The sequence below is a fragment of the Argopecten irradians genome, chromosome 13 (genome assembly GCF_041381155.1).
Source record: "Argopecten irradians isolate NY chromosome 13, Ai_NY, whole genome shotgun sequence".
NCBI classification, from domain to species: Eukaryota; Metazoa; Mollusca; class Bivalvia; order Pectinida; family Pectinidae; genus Argopecten; species Argopecten irradians.
In genome coordinates, this window is record NC_091146.1 from 35,020,305 (window position 1) to 35,048,300 (window position 27,996).

The following is a 27,996-nucleotide window of genomic DNA, read 5'->3' on the forward strand; positions in this document are numbered from 1 at the left end:
TTTCACAGTGCACCAAATTTTATTGTCAAAGTTCAACATTTCTGAACAGAAAAAAATTCGAAAATAGAAAAATAGACATGAAAACAACACTGCACCAGACTGTGGGATAAAACTCCCTAGTGTAAAGACCGGAATCTCTAAAGGTGGTTTAGAAGTTGACAACTAACAGTAAATGCTACATCAAAGGGAGATAATCTCTTAACAAAGTGAGATAACCTGGTAATGGTCTTCACTAATTCAGAAGCATCAGCCAAAATTAACTACAAATTCTTAATCAAGAGCTATCACCCTCTTCACTACATTAGTTATGTTCAATACCCACAAACTAACTTGAAAACTAAATATTACTATTTTTTTCTGAAACATCTAGGAATTTAGTATTATGCTGTCGAGAAAATTACCCACAAAAAAATAAATGTAACACTTCCTTAACTGCATGTTTGATATTGGATACCTATAAAAATTTAGGCAAAAATGTGCAGCCACAAAAACATGCATCGCTTTTGTCGTGCTTTTGAAGTGATCTTGAAATATATATGTGTAAGAGAGATATGTCTGAAAATTATCAAATGAAAAATAATCAATGATATGTGATATTTCAACACCTGGTGTCACAAGTGAAAAAAGGCTGGTTATAAACAAATATGACAATAAGAGAAATATGATATTAAAAGATATGTTATTAAGCAGAATGCTATTACATATCACTTTTAACACTATCTCTGTTTATAATCACTTCTATTTAAGTGATCTTGCGAGATTCTAGGTTAGTATACAACAGATATATACAGTAATATTCAGAGATATCTCTGAATTTAAATTAAGATGTAACAAAAATATTTTGATAAAATTCAACCTCCGCATACAATTCATAACATGTATGTTATACATACAATTCATAACAACATGTATGTTATACATACGACAACAAAGCATCATTGGCAAGGAATTTTACACTCATTTCTCCTATGAGTACCGTATTCAACCCAATAAGCATTCAAGGCAATAGAAACAAATTCAGACTAGCCCCTCATAGAATTATTCAACAAAGTAAGTTATAAATCAATTTGAAAAAGAAAACAGTAAGGAAACCAACAAAGATTTTATATTTTCAGTCTGTATTTATTTAAAGTACTGGTGACTTTAAAAAAGGGCGAGGGGCGCTTATTGGGTCAAATACATATAACGTTGAGTAGTTTAACTGGTAATGTAACTGTCAGTCGAGATTTTCTGAAAATCTACAAACCTTAAGAAAAACCTTATGAAACAACCAAGGTATATTGTATCATAAACATATATACATAGAGATTGGAAGCTCCTTCTTTGTATGTTGACAGGCAGCGAGACCTCCAATGTATGGGCATTTTCCCTTGGCTAACTACTTTTAAGTGTAATCTTTTGAACATGATATTTCTGCATAAGTTAAAATATCATTATTTCTTTTCAAAATTGTACTCAAACCATCTGAAATTTATTGAACTTTTGTGAAATATCAAAGTTATTTTCCTGTATATAATTATTTAAAAGTATATCTTAAAAACCCCTAAGCACATACAGAGGTACCTCTGCCAATCGTGAAAATGGCAGAGTTGCCAATAACTATGTATATATGTTTCTGATTGCATGAATATTTACCCGGTGTTCCGATTACACCTAGGGTAGAATGTGATGCTCTGTATACCGGTAATACTCAATTTTCCAACATAAATACCCTTTTACTGTTTAAATGTTAAGTGTGAAAGAAATGTCATGGAATACATTAATACTGAGTTTAAAAAATATATCAACCTGGACGTGGATAAGAAATAGAGGATCTTACACGAGTGTCTATGCGATATGAAATTTATCAAACGAGTTTGATCAATTTAATATCACATATTCATGACTGTAAGATTTTATTTATCACATAACTTTTATTGATAGAAAAATATCAATCAACCTATTCACAAATTTTAAAATCACATGAAAGCAAAAGTTTCACTTTTAGGCATAAGATCCACCTTTAGGCATAATATCAACTCCATACTTAAATTTTACCATCAGGCTAAGTTTCACCTTCAAGCGTTAGTTTCACCTTCAAGTTTTAGTTTCACCTTCAGACCTATATTTCACCTTCAGACTTAACTTTTACCTTCAGGCTAAAGTTTCACCTTCTGGCTTACGTTTCACCTTAAGGCTTAAGTTTCACCTTTAGGTGTTAGTTTCACCTTCAGGCATAATATCAACCTTTAGACTAAAGCTCCACCTATAAGTACAAGTTTCACTTTCATCCTTTTGTACCACCTTCATGCTTACCACACTCTTACTATCATCATTAAAATACATACAACATTACATGGCTCTTAATCTGTTATATCACAGTATAGTTATAGGTTACAGCTGTTGATATGGAACAAAAAATAATCAGTACTGTCTATTCATTGTCGTTAAAGCTGCTATGTGATACCATAAAATCTCGCATCTCAGTATATTCTAGAATATCTATTGGTCAATCAATAGATGATGGCCTTTAACTAAGGTAACAACCAATCAAATCATTGGTATAAAGGTTATAACCTTGGTACATGTATGATGAGGGTATATCCTAGCATTTCATTGGCCAACAAATAGGTCATGACCTTTGCATGATGAGAGGATCCTTATTCATGTCATTTCATGGTCCAACAAATAGGTCATGACCTTTTGCATGATGAGAGTATCCTTATTCAAGCCATTTCATTGGCAAAAAAAAGGTCATGACCTTTGCATGATGAGAATATCCTTATTCAAGCCATTTCATTGGCCAACAAATAGGTCATGACCTTTGCATGATGAGAGTATCCTTATTCAAGCCATTCCATTGGCCAATAAATAGGTCATGACCTTTGCATGATGAGTTTCCTTATTCATGCTATTTCATTGGCCAACAAATAGGTCATGACTTTTGCATGATGAGAGCTCGAGTATTGTTGTTCATGCCATTTCATTGGCCAATACACCATTCGTGACATCAAAGTATATTATGATCCATATACATGTAGCATTGAAGCAGCAAATATACAGACCACGATATTTGTATGAGAGTAAATATATTGTCTATGACAGTCAATTCTTTGTCAGTATAATTAAATAAGAGGAAGATCTTTTGATTTTAACTCGGAAATCATTAAATCGTGAGAAATTCTGAAATGTTTCCTTTGGATGTGTTATACAACCTATCATGAAGCTATGTGAATACAATATGTGAATTTGAGAAGACATGGGAATCTGACATTTGAAACAAGCAATATGTGACACATGTTGTTTGATATTCGTATCAACTGGCCATGCAGTACCTCCATGAGGGCAACATTGTCTGTAAAAGTTTATATGTATGTGTGAGAGATTTTCTGTCCGGGCTTTCTAATTGTTTTCTGGAGATTTCTCACAGGGAGCAGCACAGTTATTAGGTACACCCTGCAAGTAAAAACATGGAAAGATAATAAGACTTTTGATACAAACTAATGAGATGTATCAGAAAAATAAAATGGAAACATCAGTTAAGGGAGATAACTGAAAGTTAGATGGGAAAATCAATCAGGGGAGATAACTAGATATAAATTAGAAAATCGATGAGCGGAGATAACTGTGTAGAGATAAGAAAATAACTCTGGGGAGATATCTATATGTGGATTGGAAAATTAATCAGGGGAGATAACTGGGTGTAGTTAGGAAAATCACTCAGGGGAGATAACAGGGTGTAGATTGGAAAATAACTCAGGGGAGATAACTAGGTGTTGTTTTGAAAATTATAACCATGTTTACATACATAGGGGGTTCGCTCTCCAAACTTGCTCCAGAATGTAACTTTTCCGGCAGTACTATGTCCAGTTTTCTGATCAAAACATCGACACTCATCAAATGGCGGGCTGTACAGATGGAGGGAGATCGCCTTATCAGAGTGGCTGGGGTTTTCTACACGATGGAGGCCAAGCTCATCTGCAACAAAAACAGAATTAGGTTTTTGGTAAGACAATATAACATTAAACATTGTAAGGCATAAAAACTCAACAAAAAGTAAAAGATGCTTCACCGCAGACAGAGCATAAGTGATACTATTCATTTGAACAATAATTGGTATTAAATTGTGTATATATATGTCTAATTAATTAACACAAAAAATAATATAAGATCATTAATTTGCCTTTGGTGCATGCGTAATTCAGTACTTCATTTTGTATAGGACATAGTGCCACAGATGTTTTTGGGATGCAATTATTATTTTTTAAATTTTTATCTTGAAGTAAAATAAGAAGATCAAACATTTCAATGGTGGTAATGGTGTAAAGTAAGTAACTTTGTAACTGAAGAAAAACACTTATCTGTCTGCTCCTGTTTATGATAGAGAAAAAATACCATTTGTCAGTGGTATAGCATCTTTAAAATTAATGTGTTTTGCAGTAAAGCATGATCAAAACAAGTATAAGATTCTATTTCTCATGTTACACTCACCACAGATGTAGGCAGTCTCATTCTTTTTAAACTTATTGATGTCAATGGACTTCATTTCCTGTGAGTCTCCTGAAGATTGGTCAGGCCATTCGAATCGCTCCTCTTGAACGCTGCCATCCAAGACCTTCATGAAGCAGTGCGAGTTGGCATGGGAGTGGATCGAGCTACCCTGAGATTCATTCCAGCAAAGGAGCATCAGGTTAAACTTTCCATTCCCTTCGTCAACAAGGTTCCGTGTGTATCTGTATTACACAACATTAAATCAAAGACATTAATTTTTTTTTCAATTACCAGTCTCAGTGACCACCTCTGTATTAAAACCATCTGCTGACACTGGAAGGCCAGTGGTAGAATATCAAACACCTTAACCACTCAGCCACTATAACCCAGAGATGGAGGTCTAGTGGTAGTATGTCTGACACTTTAACCACTAGGCCACTGTGACCCAGAGGTATAGGGCTAGTGGTAGAATGTCAGACATCTTAACCATTCAACCACTGTGACCCAGAGGTGAAAGGTTAGTGGTAGAATGTCAGACACCTTAACCACACAGCCACTGTGACCAAGAGGTGGAGGGCTAGTGGTAGAATATCAGACACCTTAACCACTCAGCCACTGTGACCAAGAGGTGGAGGGCTAGTGGTAGAATGTCAGACACCTTAACCACTCAACCACTGCGACCCAGAGGTGGAAGGCTAGTGGAAGAATGTCAGACACCTTAACCACTCAGCCACTGTAACCCAGAGGTGAAAGGCTAGTGGTAGAATGTCAGACACCTTAACCACTCAACCACTGTGACCCAGAGGTGGAAGGCTAGTGGTAGAATGTCAGACACCTTAACCACTCAGCCACTGTAACCCAGAGGTGGAGGGCTAGTGGTAGAATGTCAGACACCTTAACCACTCAGCCACTGTAACCCAGAGGTGGAGGGCTAGTGGTAGAATGTCAGACACCTTAACCACTCAGCCACTGTAACCCAGAGGTGGAGGGCTAGTGGTAGAATGTCAGACACCTTAACCACTCAGCCACTGTGACCCAGAGGTGGAGGGCTAGTGGAAGAATGTCAGACACCTTAACCACTCAGCCACTGTAACCCAGAGGTGGAGGACTAGTGGTAGAATGTCAGACACCTTAACCACTAAGCTGTGACCCACAGGTGGAGGACAAGTAGTGCTGGAACGGTTAGTAAAAATGCCAACCGGTTAACCGGATCGGATTAACCAAACCGTAACCGGATAACCGTACAATTTTGTAGCTGTTTAAGTAATGTTTCAGTCGGACATCGATGCCATGAATTTGTCATACTTCTTCTGGATTCCACAACAATTGTTCATATCTTTCAGGAAATACTCATTTAACACAAAGAATAATTACTTTGAATTAGATTTATTTTTTATGTTTTTAATAAAACCATGACGGTGAATGGAAATCGGTGTAAACACTTTCAATGTCAAAGTAGGCCTACTTCCTGCACAAAATTTCTTTTGTACACGGCACTTGCGCACATCACGCTCACTGGAACGTTTGCATAGAAGCAAAGTTAAATCTATAAGCGTTTTAGTGACGACCCAGTTTCCGATAACAACACTGTTGTCATAACACTTTTAATTTCATAACAAAATTGCACTTCTGAAAGCATGTATAGTTTATACTATAAGTAAAGACGATCGTTAGTACAGGAATTTCATTACTTTGAGGAGTATTTTTGCCATACGAAATGTATATGGCGGTTATAGGATAGCTAAAATGCTAACCGGATACAAGCTGAAACCGAACCGTGAACTCGTTATCCGGTTACCCGTTCTAGCACTAAGGACAAGTGGTAGAATGTCAGACACCTTAACCACTTAGCCACTGTGACCCAGAGGTGGAGGGCTAGTGGTAGAATGTCACACACCTTAACCAAACAGTCACTGTGACCCAGAGGTGGAGGGCTAGTGGTAGGATGTCAGACACCTTAACCACACAGTCACTGTGACCCTGAGGTGGAAGGCTAGTGGTAGATTGTCAGACACCTTAACCACTCAGCCACTGTTACCAAGAGGTGGAAGGCTAGTGGTAGATTGTCAGACACCTTAACCACTCAGCCACTGTGACACAGAGGTGGAGGGCTAGTGGTAGAATGTAAGACACCTTAACCACTCAGCCACTGTGACCCAGAGGTGGAAGGCTAGTGGTAGAATGTCAGACACCTTAACCACTCAGCCACTGTGACCCAGAGGTGGAAGGCTAGTGGTAGAATGTCAGACACCTTAACCACTCAGCCACTGTAACCCAGAGGTGGAGGGCTAGTGATAGAATGTCAGACACCTTAACCACTCAGCCACTGTATCCCAGAGGTGGAGGGCTAGTGGTAGAATGTCAGACCCCTTAACCACTCAGCTACTGTGACCCACAGGTGGAGGGCTAGTGGTAGAATGTCAGACACCTTAACCACTCAGCCACTGTGACCCAGAGGTGGAAGGCTAGTGGTAGTATGTCTGACATCTTAACCACTCAGTCACTGTAACCCAGAGGTGGAGAGCTAGTGGTAGAATGTCAGACACCTTAATCACTCAACCACTGTGACCCAGAGGTGGAGGGCTAGTGGTAGAATGTCAGACACCTTAACCACTCAGTCACTGTGACCCAGAGGTGGAAGGCTAGTGGTAGTATGTCTGACATCTTAACCACTCAGCCACTGTAATCCAGAGTTGGAGGGCTAGTGGTAGATATCAGAAACCTTAACCACTCAACCACTGTGACCCAGAGGTGGAAGGCTAGTGGTAGAATGTCAGACACCTTAACCACACAGCCACTGTGACCCAGAGGTGGAGGGCTAGTGGTAGAATGTCAGACACCTTAACCACTCAACCACTGTGACCCAGAGGTGGAAGGCTAGTGGTAGAATGTCAGACACCTTAACCACTCAGCCACTGTAACCCAGAGGTGGAGGGCTAGTGGTAGAATGTCAGACACCTTAACCACTCAGCCACTGTGACCCAGAGGTGGAGGGCTAGTGGTAGAATGTCAGACACCTTAACCACACAGCCACTGTGACCCAGAGGTAGAGGGCTAGTGGTAGAATGTCAGACACCGTAACCACACAGCCACTGTGACCCAGAGGTGAAGGGCTAGTGGTAGATATCAGACACCTTAACCACACAGCCACTGTGACCCAGAGGTGGAGGGCTAGTGGTAGAATGTCAGACACCGTAACCACACAGCCACTGTGACCCAGAGGTGGAGGGCTAGTGGTAGTATGTCAGACACCTTTACCACTCAGCCACTGTGACCCAGAGGTGGAAGGCTAGTGGTAGAATGTCAGACACCTTAACCACTCAGCCACTGTAACCCAGAGGTGGAGGGCTAGTGGTAGAATGTCAGACACCTTAACCACTCAGTCACTGTGACCCAGAGGTGGAGGGCTAGTGGTAGAATGTCAGACATCTTAACCATTCAGCCACTGTGACCCAGAGGTGGAGGGCTAGTGGTAGAATGTCAGACATCTTAACCATTCAACCACTGTGACCCAGAGGTGGAAGGCTAGTGATAGAATGTCAGACACCTTAACCACTCGGCCACTGTGACCAAAAGGTGGAGGACCAGTGGTAGAATGTCAGACACCTTAACCACTCAGCCACTGTAACTCAGAGGTGGAGGGCTAGTGGTAGAATGTCAGACACCTTAACCACTCAGCCACTGTAACCCAGAGGTGGAGGGCTAGTGGTAGAATGTCAGACACCTTAACCACTCAGCCACTGTGACCCAGAGGTGGAGGACCAGTGGTAGAATGTCAGACACCTTAACCACTCAGCCACTGTAACTCAGAGGTGGAGGACCAGTGGTAGAATGTCAAACACCTTAACCACTCAGCCACTGTAACCCAGAGGTGGAGGGCTAGTGGAAGAATGTCAGACACCATAACCACACAGCCACTGTGACCCAGAGGTGGAGGGCTAGTGGTAGATATCAGACACCTTAACCACACAGCCACTGTGACCCAGAGGTGGAGGGCTAGTGGTAGAATGTCAGACACTGTAACCACACAGCCACTGTGACCCAGAGGTGGAGGGCTAGTGGTAGATATCAGACACCTTAACCACACAGCCACTGTGACCCAGAGGTGGAGGGCTAGTGGTAGAATGTCAGACACCGTTACCACTCAGCCACTGTGACCCAGAGGTGGAGGGCTAGTGGTAGAATGTCAGACACCTTAACCACTCAGCCACTGTGACCCAGAGGTGGAGGGCTAGTGGTAGATATCAGACACCTTAACCACACAGCCACTGTGACCCAGAGGTGGAGGGCTAGTGGTAGATATCAGACACCTTAACCACAGCCACTGTGACCCAGAGGTGGAGGGCTAGTGGTAGAATGTCAAGACACCGTAACCACACAGCAACTGTGACCCAGAGGTGGAGGGCTAGTGGTAGAATGTCAGACACCTTAACCACTCAGCCACTGTGACCCAGAGGTGGAGGGCTAGTGGTAGATATCAGATACCTTAACCACTCAGCCACTGTGACCCTGAGGTGGAGGGCTATAATGGTAATGTTGATCCATTAACCACTCGGCCACTGCAGCCCCTTATACCACCTAATGATGATTGTCATCATTAGGTGGTATAAGCTCATGTCGAAAATGAAATTTATGAAATATTCTGTGTCAAATGTAGAAAAAAGATATTTGAATTTCCTTAAATCACGTTTATGAGTTTAAATACACATGAAAATAAAAATTGTCATTTTGTAATGGCATATTTTTTTTATTTGTAACCTTTTTTATTTTTCAAAGACATGTTCATATTACATCATAATTGCATATTTAAGCTGGGTCAGACTTTGTTTTTATTTAGTTTTATTTATATGCAATTAATGATGATAAAGATTTAAAGTAATCAATGATAGACTCCTTTATACATCTTGGCTCAAAATCCAAACTTCAATTCATTTGTTTTCAAAGCCAAAAATCCACTTTGATCAAGATTTGTTTTAAATGACATTTTATGAATCATAAAGAGAATTATTAGAAGATGAATTATGGTAACTGTTATCAGAGATCGCCTGTAAGTAGATAAGTAGACCATAGATTGAGGAGGTGCGAACACATGGAGTGGAAATCTGAAACAGACTATAACAACCTTCACCTTTCTCTGTCCTGACTTTGGGGGTGTGTGCATTCTGAACATTTTGTTTGGTTGATTTGTTTGGCATACTGGTATAGCGTTATGGGGGAATGCATGTACAATGCATGGAAACTCCCAGCTGTCTGTTCCCTCAATCTATTTATAGATGTCTCCAGTTTGTCCGTGACAGGAACCACAAGAGATGTCAAAGTATACAAAATGGAATTATATAAGTACACAAACTTAACATACAATGAATGTATGGTCAACTTCCAGCCTCAGATTCAAAACTTTTATCAATGATAAAATCAATTATATAAATAGTCCTGCATATTTACAAAAGAACGTCTGTGGATTTGAAGGGTATAGTTATAGTAGTGTAAGATGGGAAATTAATTATTATGATAAACCACATCACTAGATGAACAGTTATAATACAAAATGTGATGTAAGTACACAAGCACTAAGCTTGCATCTTACTGAAGGTAATGTACTGTACTGAGCCAGTCAGTTCACTCCAGCTGTGAACACATGTTAAAATTCTGACCCAATTAAAAAAAATTAAGGATAATATAAGAAATAGATCTAAATTTAATGAATAACTCTGCAATCATTGCAAAATTAATTATCAAATAAACATTTTACACTCTGATCAAGACATAATCACTGTAACAGCTAGCAATTATAATTGTATTTATAACTTAATTAACACAATTTTTAGAAATACCCATGATTAAAACAAGTTTCCAATCAGCAATTAAATTTGTATAAACCATGAAGTACTAGTGATCTAGTTTTAAAGAAGAATCAACGCTAAAGAAGATAAGTTCTTTTATCAATTTAATCTCTCCGGCACAAAATTTACCTGTAAAAATTTCAGATTTGGAAATTAAACTTAATAGAAACTTTTTATCTTTGATAAGTAGTTTAAATCAGAAATTTTTGATGGGTGAATTACATTTGGTAAATCATCAATGATAATTATGTACTAATAAAATAAATCCTAAAAATTAGTTCGATATCATATTGTATATGTGGAAATTTACTTGAGGGGGAAATTTATGTTAATAATTAACCTAGTTATTACCAAAGGACATTTTAGCATGAAATTTTCCTTTGTGCATAATGTTTCGCTTATACCAGTATGTGAACAAATCTTAGTCATAATTTTGCAAAACGATAGGTGTATTATCGCAAAAATTAATAACTTAGCGAACAGTTTACCCATATGCTATAAGGCCAAAAAAAAAAGTGTCTGTTTAGGGTTACCCGCCCGACCTAAATTTTTTACCTTTCCACTTTTCTACGAAAAAAAAAATTAAAAGTCAGGATTTCCACCTCAGACTACAGCCATTATTTTAAATTGAAAGACACTGAAAAAAAAAAAAAAAAAAAAAATCCTCCTGACCTACCGACCCTATTTTTTTGGCCTAATCACAATATTAACACTCTAGATCCCAAAAAGATCAGTAAAGTTCACAGTAAACCTTATACGTGAGATAATACAGTTTTTTTTTAAAACTTCAGTTTACAAGGGATATTACAGTACGATTGGGGGCCCTAAGGACCCTCAGGATTATATACATGGGATATGGGATATCATGGTAACACCCCCCCCCCCCCGCACAAAAAAAAATGGAAATTACCTGGTATAATTTATTAGCGCTGATTTAAATTATCGTAATATGGTGGTTCAATGCTAGAAATATCCTTTTACAAAATTTATAAACATATTAGAACATAATTAGCGCTTCAATAAAAATAAGACCGCCGCTGACATAGCAATGTTTACCAGATCATCAAAGCAGACAATTGACTTATGTAGATGCTGCAGCTGTAATTTTACAAGATGTTACCTGGTGGTTTTACCTTACAAAAATAATCAATTAACTTACCTGGGATAGACAGATCACACACAATACAAATAGTCACACCTGAGATCTTAGCTGGGCTTTTTCTTGTCATTCTTGGTCAGATAATCAAACTAGGACTGGCTCCAGAGAGGACAATTATTGATAGCCCCCGCTGCACAATTTTAGTATTATCTCTATTAATAGGGGACATTGCAGAACCATTTATAGTTTACTTAACTCTCCTTTATGTCAAGAACCTGTGTACAAAATTTAATCAAAATTTGTTATGTAGTTTATGAGGAGTTCGCCGGACAAAGTTGTGTCTACAGAAAGAGACGGATGACAAGAAGGACGGACGAACAGACAGACCACCAGATTCCAGTATATCTCCCCCCCCCTCTTAACTTGAGCCTGAGCAAAAGTTACTCATGTCATGATAGTCAAGAAATTACTTACAATTTACAAGGGCAAGAATAGTTCCAGTAAATTAACAGATCCTTACTGTATTTGCCATCTTTGTCAAATTTGTAAAGCTATAGTTTCATATTTACATTCACTTGCCACCTCTATTATTTAAACTAATAAACTAACCAAGGCAAAGTGAAGTCTATGGGGGTATAACCGACAATCCTAAACATTTCCATTTTGACATCACTCATGTTGCCATGGTAATGTCAACTAATCACAGTTAAAATGGCTGTTCCATCTTGTAGATTAAATCATCGTTGATAAACGATTTTCCTTGTCTTACTTGAACAATGTTAATAAAATTGACCCTGAAATGGGTCAATAATGTAAATATCAGTGTTAAACTATCTTCCTATCTATGGTCTATATCTAAGGATTAACTTGAATAGATTTTTTATGTTATGGAGATATTACACAAAAATCTGAGTATACTCTAAATAAACCGCGAAACATTTAAAATTCATTTTGGGACTCTTTTGTCTATGAAATTATCACGCCGTCATCTCAGCCAATCAGAAGCGACGTTACAAACGGCGACGCCATTTTTTCCTTTATGGGCTGATAAATTAAATTTTTAAGCCAATGGAAATGCTCGTAACAAGCAAAATTGAATTATATATATATATGAATGCCAGAGCTTTGCAGACAATCTGCACATTATGAAGATTGTCTGCAAAACTCTGGCATCTATATAGACCATAGATTCTATAGGAAGACAATTTAATACTTAAATATACCTATGTTAGTGAGTCGCTTTTGCAACACAATTTAATATACATTATACACCCAAATATTATATAAAAAGTGTGGTCAATGTGTTTGCTAGAAGTTCTTGAATTTAATCTTTTCATCCTTGACCTGAATGTCTACTGGGTATATAAAAAATGTCATGGACATTCAATCAAAACTTTTGAAGTCAGAATGTCATAATATAGGATTCAGTTTTAAATAAATTGTCTTCTTGTATAATCATAAATAAATGACAACGATAATTAAATCTTAATCTGAATTTTTAATTAAGTAATTAATTATGAATCATTTGAAGTGAACATGGTGATGACTTGTCTGCACGCATCTGGTTTTGTTCTAGCTGTCATGGTCAGAGGACCTCAAACTAAACAATAAATTTTGGAACAACATAAAATACACTGACGATGCAGTGTAGCTATTTTTTTTTTAAATTCAATACACCAATATGCTTTGAGTATGGTAAAAATTAAAGACATTTTGCAAGAAAATTCCTATATCCTGGCGAAAATTTAGCAAAATTTTCCGTCAATATTGTCGTCTGCTACTGGTTAGCAGATTTGTAATCAAAGAACTTTACGAAAATCTGGTGCATCTAGGTGACACTGATGCTTGACGTTCCTTCGAATGGATTGAAATTTTATAATTTTTGATAACAAAAACAGTAGATGAAGTTATTAAATTAATAAACAGCATGCTTACATATCGAGAAAAGGTTACAATGTGGGAAAACCATTAATATATGAGCTGCATGTTATTGCTGATACATTTTTATACTAGCCGGGAGCTCAGAGATTTATAAATTAGTGGGAGTAAAGCAAATTCATGAAAATATAAGCCAATTTTGAAATATTCTGAGGAAATGATTCATTTATTTTTATTTGACAATTCATTTGAATGAAATTTCTGTAATAATCTGGAAACTACAGACTTAATTATCAACAGAATAATTTTCCACTCAAATATTTTCAGGATTTTCATGTATACAATTAATGCAGCTCCAAATGTTGCATTTTCTTCAATTTACAACATTTAAGCTTCTTATTCTAATTTAGTACTTTTTACTTTTTATAAATGTGAATCAACCTATTGACGATGGCCTCTAATTTAAGCTCATAGCAGAATGTCAGATAAATTCTAATTTGAATACCATGGTTCAGAAATGAAAGACTGTAGAATGTCAGACATCTTAACCACTCAGCCATTGTGACTCAGAGGTGAAGGACTAGTGGAAGAATGTCAGACACCTTAACCACTCAGTTACTGTGACCCAGAGGTGGAGGGCTAGTGGTAGAATTCAGACACCTTAACCACTCAGCCACTGTGACCCAGAGGTGGAGGGCTAATGGAAGGTTGTCAGACACCTTAAGAACTCAGCCACCGTGACCCAGAGGTGCAGGACTAATGGAACTTTGTCAGACACATTAACCACTTAGCTAATGTGACCCAGAGATGGCGGCCTAGTTGTAGAATGTCAGATACCTTAACCACTCAGCCACTGTGACCAAGAGGTGGAGGGCAAGTGGTAGAATGTCAGACATCTTAACCACTCAGCCACTGTGACCCAGAGGTGGAGGGCTAATGGAATACTGTCAGACACCTAAACCACTCAGCCATTGTGACCAAGAGGTGGAAGGCTAGTGGTAGAATGTCAGACACCTTTACCACTCAGTCACTGTGACCCAGAGGTGGAGGGCTAGTGGTAGAATGTCAGATACCTTAACCACTCAGCCACTGTGACCCAAAGATGGAGGACTTATGGAAGATTGTCAGACACCTTAACCACTCAGTCACTGTGACCCAGAGGTGGAGGATCGGTGGAAGAATGTCAGACACCTTAACCACTCAACCACTGTAACCCAGAGGTGAAAGACTAGTGGAAGAATGGCAGACACCTTAACCACTCAGCCACTGTAACCCAGAGGTGGAAGGCTAGTGGAAGATTGTCAGACACCTTAACCACTCAGCCACCATAGCCAAGAGAAGGAGGACTGTAGTGGTAAAATATTGGACACCTTAACCACTTTTGGCTTTAAAACTTGCTTTTATCACTTAATCAATACTGTTTTGCATAATTTTCCTAAAGATAAATTAACAATCTCGTTGATATGAAATTTTCATATTTATTTAATACTTTACACGGATGAGAAATTATATGGAAATGTACATGACAACAGATGTCATTATCTGACAAAACAGTTTTACGACAGAAATTAATAAACAGTCGAGATCTTAACTCCAATATGTTTATATTAAAGTTAAGTTATATTAGGTAAACTTATGCTTTGATTAGCAAGAACTGGTTTGTTTTCTTATCAACACAACAACAATTTTAAAATAATTGACAGTGAGGTCGTTTTAAAATCCTACAAGTCTATGTATTTAAGGCCTATTTTATAATTTGGAGAGCAGGTCCTGGGGCCTCTATTCTAAATTAGGAATTGTCAGTCATAAACTCATAAATAGTGAAAATACATGAGTCTAATACATTATGTGTGCTGTAATTCCACTATTTCTAAAAGGAAATTATGGGTACATGAATCTAATTTTATTGAATCTTCATATAAATAGTGTATACGTTTAGATTTAATTGGGAAACTTAGCTATCAACTGGAAACAAGAGATCCCAGAAGGATCTTGGCGCCTACCAAGAAATGATCTATGTCTGACAATGGAAAGAAGGATCTTTTCTCTTCTTTTCAAACTTCAACTATCAAAATCCAAGATGGCTGTCTGGCTGTCTGTCGGCCATCTTGTTGATGGATCAGTCCTAAAATGCAAGGGATCTAGGGAAACTTATACATGAAATTTGAGAAAGATCCCTTTGGTACTTTCTGAGAAATAGCGGTAACAAACTTCAATTATCAAAATCCAAGGCGGCTGTCTGTCGGCCATCTTTTTGATGGATCAGTCCTCAAATGCCACTTACATAACTAGGGCCTATATGGAGCCTTTACATGAAATATGAGAAAGATTCGTTAAGTACTTTCTGAGAAATGGCGGCAACAAATTTCAATTATCAAAATCCAAGATGGCTGCCTGTCAGCCATCTTATTAACAAATCAGTCCATAAATGCAACATGCAAACAAACTAGGGCCCTAGTGGAACCTACATATCAAACAGGAAGTTGGTCCATCCCAACTTTAGCCAGCCCTAAGCCCATGTAAAGAAAAGAGGAGGGATATAGTCTCGATAAGGCCATACAAAAAAATATTTGTGTTTCCGTAACCTGACCGACCCTGTAATATCAGTGCCTACTCAAAAACTTTTTATCAGTTTTGTCCTCAAGCAAACAAATAACAACCTAAATTTTGTTTTGGTTTTTCACAAAATCCTGAATTTTGGTACAAATTCTGTAAATTTAAGACACCAATAGTCTCCTGGGAATCAAATCCATGGTTTATATAAGATTGAATAAAGTCTACTTCAGTTTTTCACTGTAAGAAACAGGGATGAAGAAAACAAAAATATTAAAAAAAAAAAAAAAAAACTACCTACCGACCCTTCACTTTTTAAAGGGTTTTACAAGAATATTTTTTTATTTGGCCTTAAAGGTTGTAATGTAAATCTTGACTATAACTAACCAAAAAACAATCCCAATTGAAGAATATTCTAAAGAAGGCTATTACTTAAATTACCTGTGACGGTCAAATTTGGCGAATTTTTTCCAGTCTGCACGGTTGCTTTCATACGATGTCATAAGTTTCTGTACGTAATCGATGTTGACTTTGTCATCCTCAAACACTTTGTGTAGTTCGTTAATCAGATCCTGCAATGTCCGTGGGGCATCAATCTTCGTCACATCGCAGTACCGAGGTTCCAGCGTATCCGTCTCCATTTTGAAAAATCTGTAATATTTAAAATGATTTCATGTTCAAACTAAAAAATCATGGGTAGATAAAGACCCAATGGGCCAGTATCTTTTATCTACTACTTGGTAAAAAATTCCAGCTGTAAATATACTGTTAACATACTTATTTTAGTGGTAGTTTTATTTTAGTGGTAGTTTTATTTTAGTGGTAGTTTTATTTTAGTGGTAGTTTTATTTTAGTGGGTAGTTTTATTTTAGTGGGTAGTTTTGTTTTATTTTAGTGGGTAGTTTTGTTTTATTTTAGTGGTAGTTTTATTTTAGTGGTAGTTTTATTTTAGTGGGTAGTTTTGTTTTATTTTAGTGGGTAGTTTTATTTTAGTGGGTAGTTTTGTTTTAGTTGGTAGTTTTATTTTAGTGGGTAGTTTTATTTTAGTAGGTAGTTTTATTTTAGTGGTAGTTTTATTTTAATGTGTAGTTTTATTTCAGTGGTAGTTTTATTTTAGTGGGTAGTTTTATTTTAGTGGGTAGTTTTACTTTAGTGGTTGTTTTTATCCTAGTAGGTAGTTTTATTTTAGTGGTAGTTTTATTTTAGTGGTAGTTTTATTTTAGTGGGTAGTTTTATTTTATTGGGTAGTTTTATTTTAGTGGATAGTTTTATTTTAATTTAATGGTAGTTTTATTTTAGTGGGTAGTGTTGTTTTATTTTAGTGGTAGTTTTATTTTAGTGGTAGTTTTATTTTAGTGTGTAGTTTTATTTCAGTGGTAGTTTTATTTTAGTGGGTAGTTTTATTTAAGTGGTAGTTTTTATCCTAGTAGGTAGTTTTATTTTATTTTAGTGGTAGTTTTATTTTAGTGGTAGTTTTTATCCTAGTAGGTAGTTTTATTTTATTTTAGTGGTAGTTTTATTTTAGTGGTAGTGTTATTTTAGTGGATAGTTTTATTTTAGTGGGTAGTGTTGTTTTATTTTAGTGGTAGTTTTATTTTAGTGGTAGTTTTATTTTAGTGTGTAGTTTTATTTCAGTGGTAGTTTTATTTTAGTGGTTAGTTTTATTTTAGTGGTAGTTTTTATTCTAGTAGGTAGTTTTATTTTATTTTAGTGGTAGTTTTATTTTAGTGGTAGTGTTATTTTAGTGGATAGTTTTATTTTAGTGGGTAGTGTTGTTTTATTTTAGTGGTAGTTTTATTTTAGTGGTAGTTTTATTTTAGTGTGTAGTTTTATTTCAGTGGTAGTTTTATTTTAGTGGGTAGTTTTATTTTAGTGGTAGTTTTTATCCTAGTAGGTAGTTTTATTTTATTTTAGTGGTAGTTTTATTTTAGTGGGTAGTTTTATTTTAGTTTAGTGGTAGTTTTATTTTAGTGGGTTGTTTTATTTTAGTGGGTAGTTTTATTTTAGTGGTAGTTTTATTTTAGTGGTAGTGTTATTTTAGTGGATAGTTTTATTTTAGTGGGTAGTGTTGTTTTATTTTAGTGGTAGTTTTATTTTAGTGGTAGTTTTATTTTAGTGTGTAGTTTTATTTCAGTGGTAGTTTTATTTTAGTGGGTAGTTTTATTTTAGTGGTAGTTTTTATCCTAGTAGGTAGTTTTATTTTATTTTAGTGGTAGTTTTATTTTAGTGGGTAGTTTTATTTTAGTTTAGTGGTAGTTTTATTTTAGTGGGTTGTTTTATTTTAGTGGGTAGTTTTATTTTAGTGGTAGTTTTATTTTAGTGGTAGTGTTATTTTAGTGGGTAGTTTTATTTTAGTGGGTAGTTTTGTTTTATTTTAGTGGTAGTTTTATTTTAGTGGTAGTTTTATTTTAGTGGGTAGTTTTGTTTTATTTTAGTGGTAGTTTTATTTTAGTGGTAGTTTTATTTTAGTGGGTAGTTTTATTTTAGTGGTTGTTTTATTTTAGTGGGAAGTTTTATTTTAGTGGGTAGTTTTATTTAAGCCCTTTTCCCGCTGTCGTTGAAGCGCTAATTGATATACAGAGCTAAATTTTGTTAAGGGATATTTTCGGTATTGAATCGTAGAATTGCACTAATTAATTACAATTTTGAGTTTTTCGTATTTTCGCTTAAGTTTGACTCTAAAATATGTACATTCCCAGTAGGCGCATTATAGTTGCCCAAAGATATTCAATCAAAGAATTCATTTGCATAAACAGTACCTTTGTTACTTGAAATGTAGTTAATAATTTCACGCACTTGAAGAGTTTTGAATAGTAGCCCTTGATTCATCCCAACATACTAAATATCAGGTCATATGTTATATCTGCAGCTATAGGCATTCAAATTTTTTTACAAGAAGTGATTTAAGATTTTTACCCATTTAACCCCTGAGACCTTGAATGACAGTAGAGGTCATTTATTTGAACAAACTTGGAAGCTCTTCACTTCAGTATGCTACAGAAACGATATGTATGAACCATATACTTTCAAGGCTTCTGTTTTTGAAAGAGATGGCATGTTTGATGACAAAACGATGACTGTCTGTATGATGCAGCATTGCATTATTAGCCCATCATGATCAGTACACTTTGCCCTAAGAAGCTACGCTAAAAAATATCTTTTCTATCGAAAAATAGCTTTGAACTAGTACATACATCCATGTTCGAACTTCTCGATGTAAACATGTTTGTACTTGTGAAAAATATAATCGGCATTCAATCCAGATAAGCATAAAACATACAGGAAAAAAATGTATACATCAATTTTACGGAAATACGCATCAGAAACACATTAATGTTACAAGTTATGCACAGGTGTTTGATAATTACGCATACTCTATTTCCGACTCCGCTTACATTTTCATATAAAGTGAACCTATTCCGTTATCGTATTTAATGTATACCGATTCACTATCACATCAGCATCACTGTCACATCAACGTTTTTAATTTCACACATTATTACCTATCAAGTCAAGCACTTTCACGAACGGCACAGGAACATTTAACAATCTATATGGCAACAAAGCAGGTTTGGGTTTTATTAGTTTTTAAGTGCTATTAACAGTCAGGGTCATGTAAGGACATGCCAGACTTGTTGGTGGAGGAAAACCAGTGTATCCAGAGAAAAACCACCGACCAGCGGTCAGTACTTGGCAACTACCCCACTTAGGATTCAAACTTGCGGCCCAGTGGTGGAAAGCTTGTGTTAATTTATCAAGACATTTCTTAACCACTCGGCCCATGCTGCCCCCAAAAAAGTTTTCTCTGACCATGGCTTGCCATGTAGTTATTGTTTCAGAATGTCTGGACAAACATTACGGATGTTGTACATGTGTGCTCAGAATACAATTAACATGGTTTGATTTATATTATTGTATGTACCTGTTATAAATAAATTCAACGAAAAACGTCGTGTAGCGTTATACACAAATAAGAAACAATAACAGGCCCATCAATTGTACTAAATTTTACATAAAGACATATATCTGCTTCATCTTCTCTGCAAACGTTGAATTCTATACTATAAGATCTTGTTGGTTACCATTTTGCTTTTGTTTGTCCATAGGGCAAACAATAAAATAAAATTAATGCAGATTTAAAAACGTTTTTTTGCACATATCTCTAGTTTCTTTAGAAATATATCAAGTTGTGTGAAATAGAACTCCACCATCCATGTATTCGTTGTCATAGCATGGGCATCTTTAGCCGAGTGGTTAAGATGGCCCGACATATTACCACAAGCTGTCCACCTCTGGGGCCACAGTAGCTGAGTGGTTAAGATGTCACAACATATTTACCACAAGCCATCCACCTCTGGGGCCACAGTAGCTGAGTGGTGAAGATGTCCCGACATATTTACAACAAGCCCTCCACCTCTAGGTTCACGAGTTAAAATTCCATGTGGAAAAGGGGCAGTTATCAGTTACTGACTGCTGGTCGGTGGTTTTTCTCCAGATACTACGACTTTCCTTTACCTATAAACCTGGCACATCCTTACATGACCTGGCTGTTAATAGGACATTAAATATATCAAATTAAACTAAACCTTTCTTAAAATTTTAAAATTACCGAAAGCATGCCGTCACCAATTCAACTCCTCCAGTCAATGTTAACACGTTGTCTATACAGGCTGATTTCTGACTTGATCATGATGTTTATAGATTTTGAGCGCAGAATAGTGTTTTGATAAAACTGATTCGTCTGTAACATAACATAGGGAGGTTTTCACAGAGTAGTTTTGCCATTGATGGGTTTTATATTGCCGTAAATATGCATGCATTAGTTTCCAAGCTAGATAATATTAATCCAGGAACCTTCTTCTAACACTAGACTAAAGACAAAATCATTATGTTTTATTAATTAGTAATAATTAATACCTACACTTTGACTTAATTAGCACAAGTTCTTAACAGATTTTATGTCTACAATATATGTTTAGACTATATTAGCGAATTCTCAATTTAGACCAATATAGTGGAACAAGATATCGCCACTTTTTTCCCCTGTGTTAAGCAACAAACAATTAAAACAAAAAAATTATATAATGGCTAATCCTCCTAAACTCCTGGTGGGATTTCAACAAAACTTAGTGTCAATGATCCAAGATATACAGTGAAGATGTGTGTGAAATCTGTTGGAACTAGATACAAAGAAAGATACATAAATACCATATTGAACAATATTGTGGCATTTGTGACTTTTCCGTTACAACCAGCCAATTCGACAAATTGTCACCCACCATAACGTTCTATATCCCTGCCTTGCCAAGATGAACTCGTAAAGAAAGTATATAATGATTTAGTGTCTCAATCAAAGTCATGGTCATAAATTCAAGTGAGAGCCTTATCTACAAGCTTTTTCTAAAAATTGAGGTCAAAGGTTAAAATATAGGTCACACAACCCATTTTTGAAGAGTAGTGTATCATAGTAGTACCCAGCTAGTTTCAAAAACATTCTTTAACTTTAAATTCCCCGTAGGAAAAAATTACAGACATTATGGGAATAAGTTAACTAATTAATTCCTTAAAGTAAGGAATGTTCATAAAACTATGGTCTCAGGTCGGTTTGCCTATAGAACATGGTAAATGAGATCTTCTCTCAGCTGCCGGAGTAGATGTTTCTTTGTCTCAGTCTGTAGCACTGATCAAGTTTATCATACTGGAGACCCGTGCTCAGTTCTTGTTCGAGGTCATGATCACTCAACAAGAATGTGTTTTTTTTCTTCTATGTATACACAAACCCACCGTCCGACCGTAAAAGTCAGTGTATAATTTAAACATTCATACCCTCTACTTTGCAGTAATAATTACCCCAATGCCAGCAGTGGAATAGTGAAATATATCACGTCTATCATAATTAAATACACCGAAATCAGTCATGCATATCTCCATCATACGAAAGAATCTTATAAATATATACACCTTTAGTAGACTAAAGTAATACAATATTACACACATGTGCTTTAAATATAGATGAGCTGTCTAATGAAAAAATACCATAAGGACTTATACGCACTGTTATTGCTTAAAGGCCCACTACCTAGCTATCCGGAGCAAAATTTAAAGATTTCTTAAAAACATAAATAACAAAAGAAAATATCTATTGATGACCTAAGATGAGTTACCACGCTAAAAATATGCAAGATTTCCTGCATAATATACGATAACAGAGGAGATTCATTTTGCTATTTTGATGTCTGGCGCAGTGATATTTAACTACTGTATGGTAGGGCTGCCACGATACGGCAGAAGCGTACCACGATATATCGTAATACACAACAGCTGTATTGTGATATGTATTACAATATTTTGACCTTAACATAAATGGTGTTTATTTCCTCCAATGTGAGGTTCTATTTAAAGCTATGCTACAAACCATTGCGACTTTAATGAAAGTGTCTGCAAATATCAACATATCAATTTTGAACCTAAATATCGAACAGATTTACGTACATTTGTCCTGGCAAAATAAGCTGATGATCATGATAAAACTTCAAAGGACCGATCGACTTGCAGTGATGTTTTGACACATGTGTAGGAATTCGAAAATGGTGGCAGGTGATGAAACCATGCGATCACCAAGTCTTTAATGTGTTTCGTGAATTCTTCCGGTATTATTGTTACATTGTTGATTGATGCAGTGAATCAGCTGATAATATTTCAAAAACTAGCCTATTAAAATTTGAATCACTTGAACATTATAGACATTAGTTACAAACATTTGACTGACATCAGAATCGAATGATAATGAAAGTGATATATACATGTCTTCATATTATAGGAAAGAATACAGAAACGACTTGCTGGTTTGTTGATTTTATGACATGACATTTCAATATCAAATCAATGAAAATATGATACTAGGAAAAAAAAAAACAAGGAGCCGCAAAGCTTGGCATTATCCCCCGCGCCCAGTTGTGTATGAAAGCTCAAACATAAAATAAATGAAGCTCATTGTAACTAAGAGTTTAAATCTTGATATTGTCATCCATGTAGGTTTAACTATTTGAACAGAGCTTAGTATTGTCCTTGAATAAATTCATACAACAATATATAGCCCGGAATAGAAAGGAAACTTTAATAATATGGTATTTTTGAATAAGTTTCCATGGTAACAGAAAAAGTATCGAAAATGAAAGGTTCCCATTAGCAAAAGGCACAACTAGAGCACTAGCCTAACATGTACAGAAAGTTTCGTGTAGCCAAGTTGAACGGTTTTCGAGTTATAGCCCGGAATAGAAAGGAAACTTTAATAATATGGTATTTTTTAATAAGTTTCCATGGTAACAGAAAAAGTATTGAAAATGGAAGGTTCCCATTAGAAAAAGGCACAACTAGAGCATTAGCCTAACATGTACAGAAAGTTTCGTGTAGCCAAGTTGAACGGTTTTTCGAGTTATAGCCCGGAATAGAAAGGAAACTTTAATAATATGGTATTTTTGAATAAGTTTCCATGGTAACAGAAAAAGTATCGAAAATGAAAGGTTCCCATTAGCAAAAGGCACAACTAGAGCACTAGCCTAACATGTACAGAAAGTTTCGTGTAGCCAAGTTGAACGGTTTAGGAGTTATAGCCCGGAAACGATACTCGGACGGACGGACGGACGGACAGACGCACGGACGGACGGACGCACGGACGGACAGAGCCCAAATCAATATCCCCCGCAAACGCGTTTCGCGGGGGATAATTAAAAAAACTGGTACAGATGAACTGTATGGAAACAGTAAATTAACTCATCGACCCCTGACATTTCATAATGGACTGGTCTAGTCTTTGATTTAGAAGGTTCTAAATCTAAATGTGTCTTCGGTGGTGCATTAGTTAATAGTCTAAATGTGACTTGAAAATTAAAATTGTAAAAGGAGCAGGTTGCTTTGATTTGTACATAAGTGTTAAAAAGCTTATATACTTTGGTCACTCTAGAATAAAAAACCTTTTAGCAAAAGTTACTAAAATGGTAAAACCACATTTATTTTTTTATCAAATAAGAAATCATTTTGGCAAAAACTCAAAATGATTTGAATGTATTTTATATGCACTTCCACTTCTTCACTCGACCTTCGACCTCCACATATTTACAACCTCACTGATTTTACAGCACTGTATTACAAGTGGTTTGATTAAGTTTATTCCGAATTTGCATTTTATCTGCACTTTGGGGTAGGTATTGATTGTGACGTCATGTGTTTGCGAGCGTAACGTCATACGTTTCGGAGAAAACAGCGTGAATTGCGCTCACAAAATAATGACGTAACAATCGATACCTACACACAAGGAGCTAACTCTGTAATATGCAAAGACAGAATAGAGATGAATAAGTTTGATCTTTGCTATAAAAATAGTGTTGAAAAAGATGCGAAAAATAATTAATTTTATTTTCGTAATTAGTGACTGCAATTTATAAGCAAAATACACAAAATGTTATAGATAGCGAGAGAACAGATACATGTATTTCTTTTCAAGCTTAGGTTCATCAGACGATCGGTATATATATATACATATATTTACAGTTTGCACTGACATGGACTCAATAACCATGCTTTCTAGTAATATCATTATCAGTCTATAATGATAGTACAACACGTGCGGCGATTCCATTGTTACGGGAACAGTCGCTGGCGTAGCAACGTGGGGTCATGTCCCCACTTCTGGTGGGAGCATATGAATGACTCGATTCCAATCAGCTGTTCAATCGAATTCGTTGACGATGACAGTAGAGTAAAAAAAATGGGTATCTTAATAAAAATTATGCAACTGTCGCGAGAATGAATAATATTCATTTACGTGAAAAACTGTAAACATAAGGTATAGATTTTTATTTTGTTGAGGTTAAGAGGGTATGATAATAGAGCCAGTGTAAATTTTATGTAACCCGGCTTCGCCAGGGTAACATAATTTATACGCGATCCATTATCATTATACCCTTAGAACCTCAACACCAAAAAATTCTATTCCTTAAAGGCCCACTACATTTGGGAAACAAAAATTAAAAGTTTCTTTAAAACATTAATAATATACGAAAAAAGTATATTAATAGCCCAAGAAGATGTTATAACACCAACCAAATGCAGGATTCCCTGCGTAAACTATGTTAACAGTGTAGATTCATGTCGCTGTTTTGCCTTCTGGTGCAGTGATAATCAACCGACGCCCGGTAATTAGGACAACGGCGGGAAACATAAAACGACGAGCGTTATGAAAATAAGCATCATATTTGTTTAAATTGAATTGTTAAGAAGGTGTAGATAAGTGTAGTATTAACGGTAAGTTAATAACTTTTCTGACTCTATAACATAATCAATTTCGTTTTACATTCCCGTTTTATAAATTAAAAGCGTTTCGGAAAGGCAGTGGCCCTTTAAATAATGCTAGAGCCATACTTATCCACACCAGAGACCCTGCTGTTTCGATTCCTGGTCAGGCCTGGCACTTGACATATAACTGGTATGTGTTATATTTTCCCTTCTACACAATAAATGTGTTCGTTATTGTAGGTAATTACTACAGATATAAACACATACTGGCTATGGACACCCTTGTTTATTACTTTATCTATTTAATTGTGTGTGATAAAACAGACAAATGTAGCAGATGGGACAGAGTAAACAGAACGATGCACTAAGTGTTAAATAAGAGATCGAAATAATTAAAAGCTTGTAGTTTTATAATGCTGTGCTTTATGACGTTGTATAATGTTGTACAGACCGGTGTATGTAACGAGTCCAGGACATACTAAATATAAAATGAGGTTTACATCTACATCTACATTGCGAACACATCTAGTAAAGCGGATCCCATTTTTTCCGCAAAATATCACAAGTTTATTGACCACCTTCATCAAGCTTAAAGATGCTCCACCGCTGACAAATGGTATTTTTTCACTATCAAAAACAGGAGCAGACGATTTAGTATTTTTCTTCTGTTACAAAAGTTACTTACTTTACACCATTACCACCATTGAAAAATTTGTTAGCTTCTAATTTTACTTCAAGTTAAATACCGTATTTTCCCTAATGAGGGCGCCGGGCGCGGGTAAATGGCCTAGGGGGCGCCGTTATTTGAGACCATTTTTAGATGTTTTTTTTCTGAAACAGACTAAAGTCATCTTGCTTTTAGTTTCGTATTTTTTCTGAAACTTACTATAGCCAAATTACGTTTTGAAGTCAAGTAAGTATTGAAATTACATAATATGAAGAAATGTGTTTGCACCAGAAGTATTAAACATTGGTTAAATATGTATGTTTCACGGAATTTTGGCATTTTATGCTAGCCTGTTTGTTTACCATGCGTACACAAAATACGGTGCTTTCGATCGCTACTTTCGTTTTGTGGCAGATGGGAAATACCGACAAGAGCACACAATTAAATGCTTAAAAATGTGATAAATTTGTCAATGTTTTACGTTACACCATTTCATAAGAAATGTAGAACAATACCTATATTATGCTTCTTGGTTAAATAAAAGAATTTCTTGAGTGAATTGTCCCTTTAAATATCGCTGAAAAATGATTAATTAGTCTTCATCCATAATTCTGTGGGGCATTCTATGACACGTTTTATATGAAATGAAGAATTTACTGCTGTTGCTTTGTGCACAAAGATGCTGTAGTTGAAGGGTAAGAGAGATTATGGTTGAAAATGAATGAAGGAATTAATTGCATCCCGAGGGAAAATACGGTATATGAAAAATGAGTTTTTGGGGATGTACAAGGCAGGAGCTTTTGTATTTGTGCACTGACTGTGATATTGGGCGACGACTGATTTTCCTTTGATATCCGCCGGCGCAGCCTTTGATGTAGCTTGCAGGTGCGAGGGTTACCATCTTACTTTCTGAAGCGGGCCGTCATTTCATGGGCTGTCGTATTTTTTAAACGAAAATTTTAAGACATGTCTTCTAAATCTTCCGTCCTTATAGCTTGTACTATACGTCGTGAAATTTAATAAACTTTACAATGGTGTTTCGTTTGACTCGATAAGACAAGCATTTGTTGAGAAAAACGGTTTTTATTCCCTGTTCATAGGCGTCTCGCGTGGAGTTTAGTAGGCCTAATGTAAAGAGACAGTCACCAATCCCTCACACTTAGGCCTATAAATCCTTGGTATGTTGCTATGTGTTATTTTATGAAGCATGGATGGTTAGTCGCATGTCAGAAACGTTAGGAACGCTATTCAAGCGTACGGTACACACAAACCTAGAAATTGTTTAAAATTTACTAAAACACGTCGAAAAGTTTTTATTTCCCGGTTTCCAGCCACGGAAGCACATCAAGCACAAGGCGGAATATTTTTGGACCTAAAATAATCAACAAATTTTCGCGTTTTGTTTAGTAGGCCTTAAATTATAATTACATATTGTTTCTCACCTGTCTTGTTAGTTTTTCTGTCTCTCCGTTGTAACAAATCCTCAATTGTCGATATGAAATAATTTCTCGCCTCTGTCGTTGTTGATGTAAACACATGCAATGACGTCTGAGAACTTCGGGTTCTCTCTAGACCGGCTCACCTTGTTTGAGGTCAAGGTCACCAGGACAGATTAAAATTGACTATAGTCCGTTCCTGGAAAGTATGTACACTTTATTTGAGTGACAGATGCACATTCCCTCAGTGAAGGAACATTAGTGAAATTGGGACCGGGTCACATTTTAGCAATTAAGCAATATTAAAGCAGAGACTTAAATATAATATACGTCGCTGATTAAAGTAGATACAAATGTATGCAGAATGTATTTATTAAAATCAACACTCAAGGTTTAGGACATATAATTATTTAATAACGTTAGTTAATGCAAGGACTTATAAATCCTTGGTTAAGGCCTACTTTTGCATGTAACGGTTAATCCGGCAATAGACTTATCGGTCAGTATGTGGGACAGACGCAGGTTAAAAGAGTTTATTCTGATTTGCGCCAAGGAAGCACTTCATTTTTTTTAGAAACTTATGTAGACCGTATATGTATATCATGTGTTTCTGGTCATATATTCTTTCCGCTGTCAACGAAATGGCTGCACCCAAAAACTAAAATTACATTAGAGGTGTAATGTTCTTCTCTCTATATGGGAGAAGAAAGACAAAATGTTATCGATATCAAAACTGATAGAGTGATAGCTGTCCCT

General features: G+C 36.2%; 1 protein-coding gene across 1 annotated transcript; it reads right to left on the reverse strand.

The window, feature by feature from the left end:
* LOC138305502 (cysteine dioxygenase type 1-like) lies at positions 1-27,403 on the reverse strand. The gene is made up of 5 exons (XM_069245756.1): positions 27,247-27,403; positions 16,285-16,494; positions 4,471-4,712; positions 3,788-3,957; positions 1-3,435 (listed from the first exon to the last, which is right to left on the reverse strand). The coding sequence occupies exons 2-5, from the start codon at positions 16,482-16,484 to the stop codon at positions 3,382-3,384; spliced, it is 666 nt and encodes a 221-aa protein (XP_069101857.1). The 5' UTR covers positions 16,485-16,494; positions 27,247-27,403; the 3' UTR covers positions 1-3,381.
* Between the last annotated feature and the right edge of the window lie 593 nt (positions 27,404-27,996).

Excerpts from the sequence above, each read along its gene's own strand:
- LOC138305502 (XM_069245756.1), bottom strand. The coding sequence starts at position 16,484 with ATGGAGACGGATACGCTGGAACCTCGGTACTGCGATGTGACGAAGATT. Across the intron at positions 3,958-4,470 it reads TGAGACTGCCTACATCTGTG|ATGAGCTTGGCCTCCATCGT; the intron begins GTGAGTGTAACA and ends TTTTTGTTGCAG. Across the intron at positions 3,436-3,787 it reads TTGGAGAGCGAACCCCCTAT|GGTGTACCTAATAACTGTGC; the intron begins GTATGTAAACAT and ends TTTTACTTGCAG.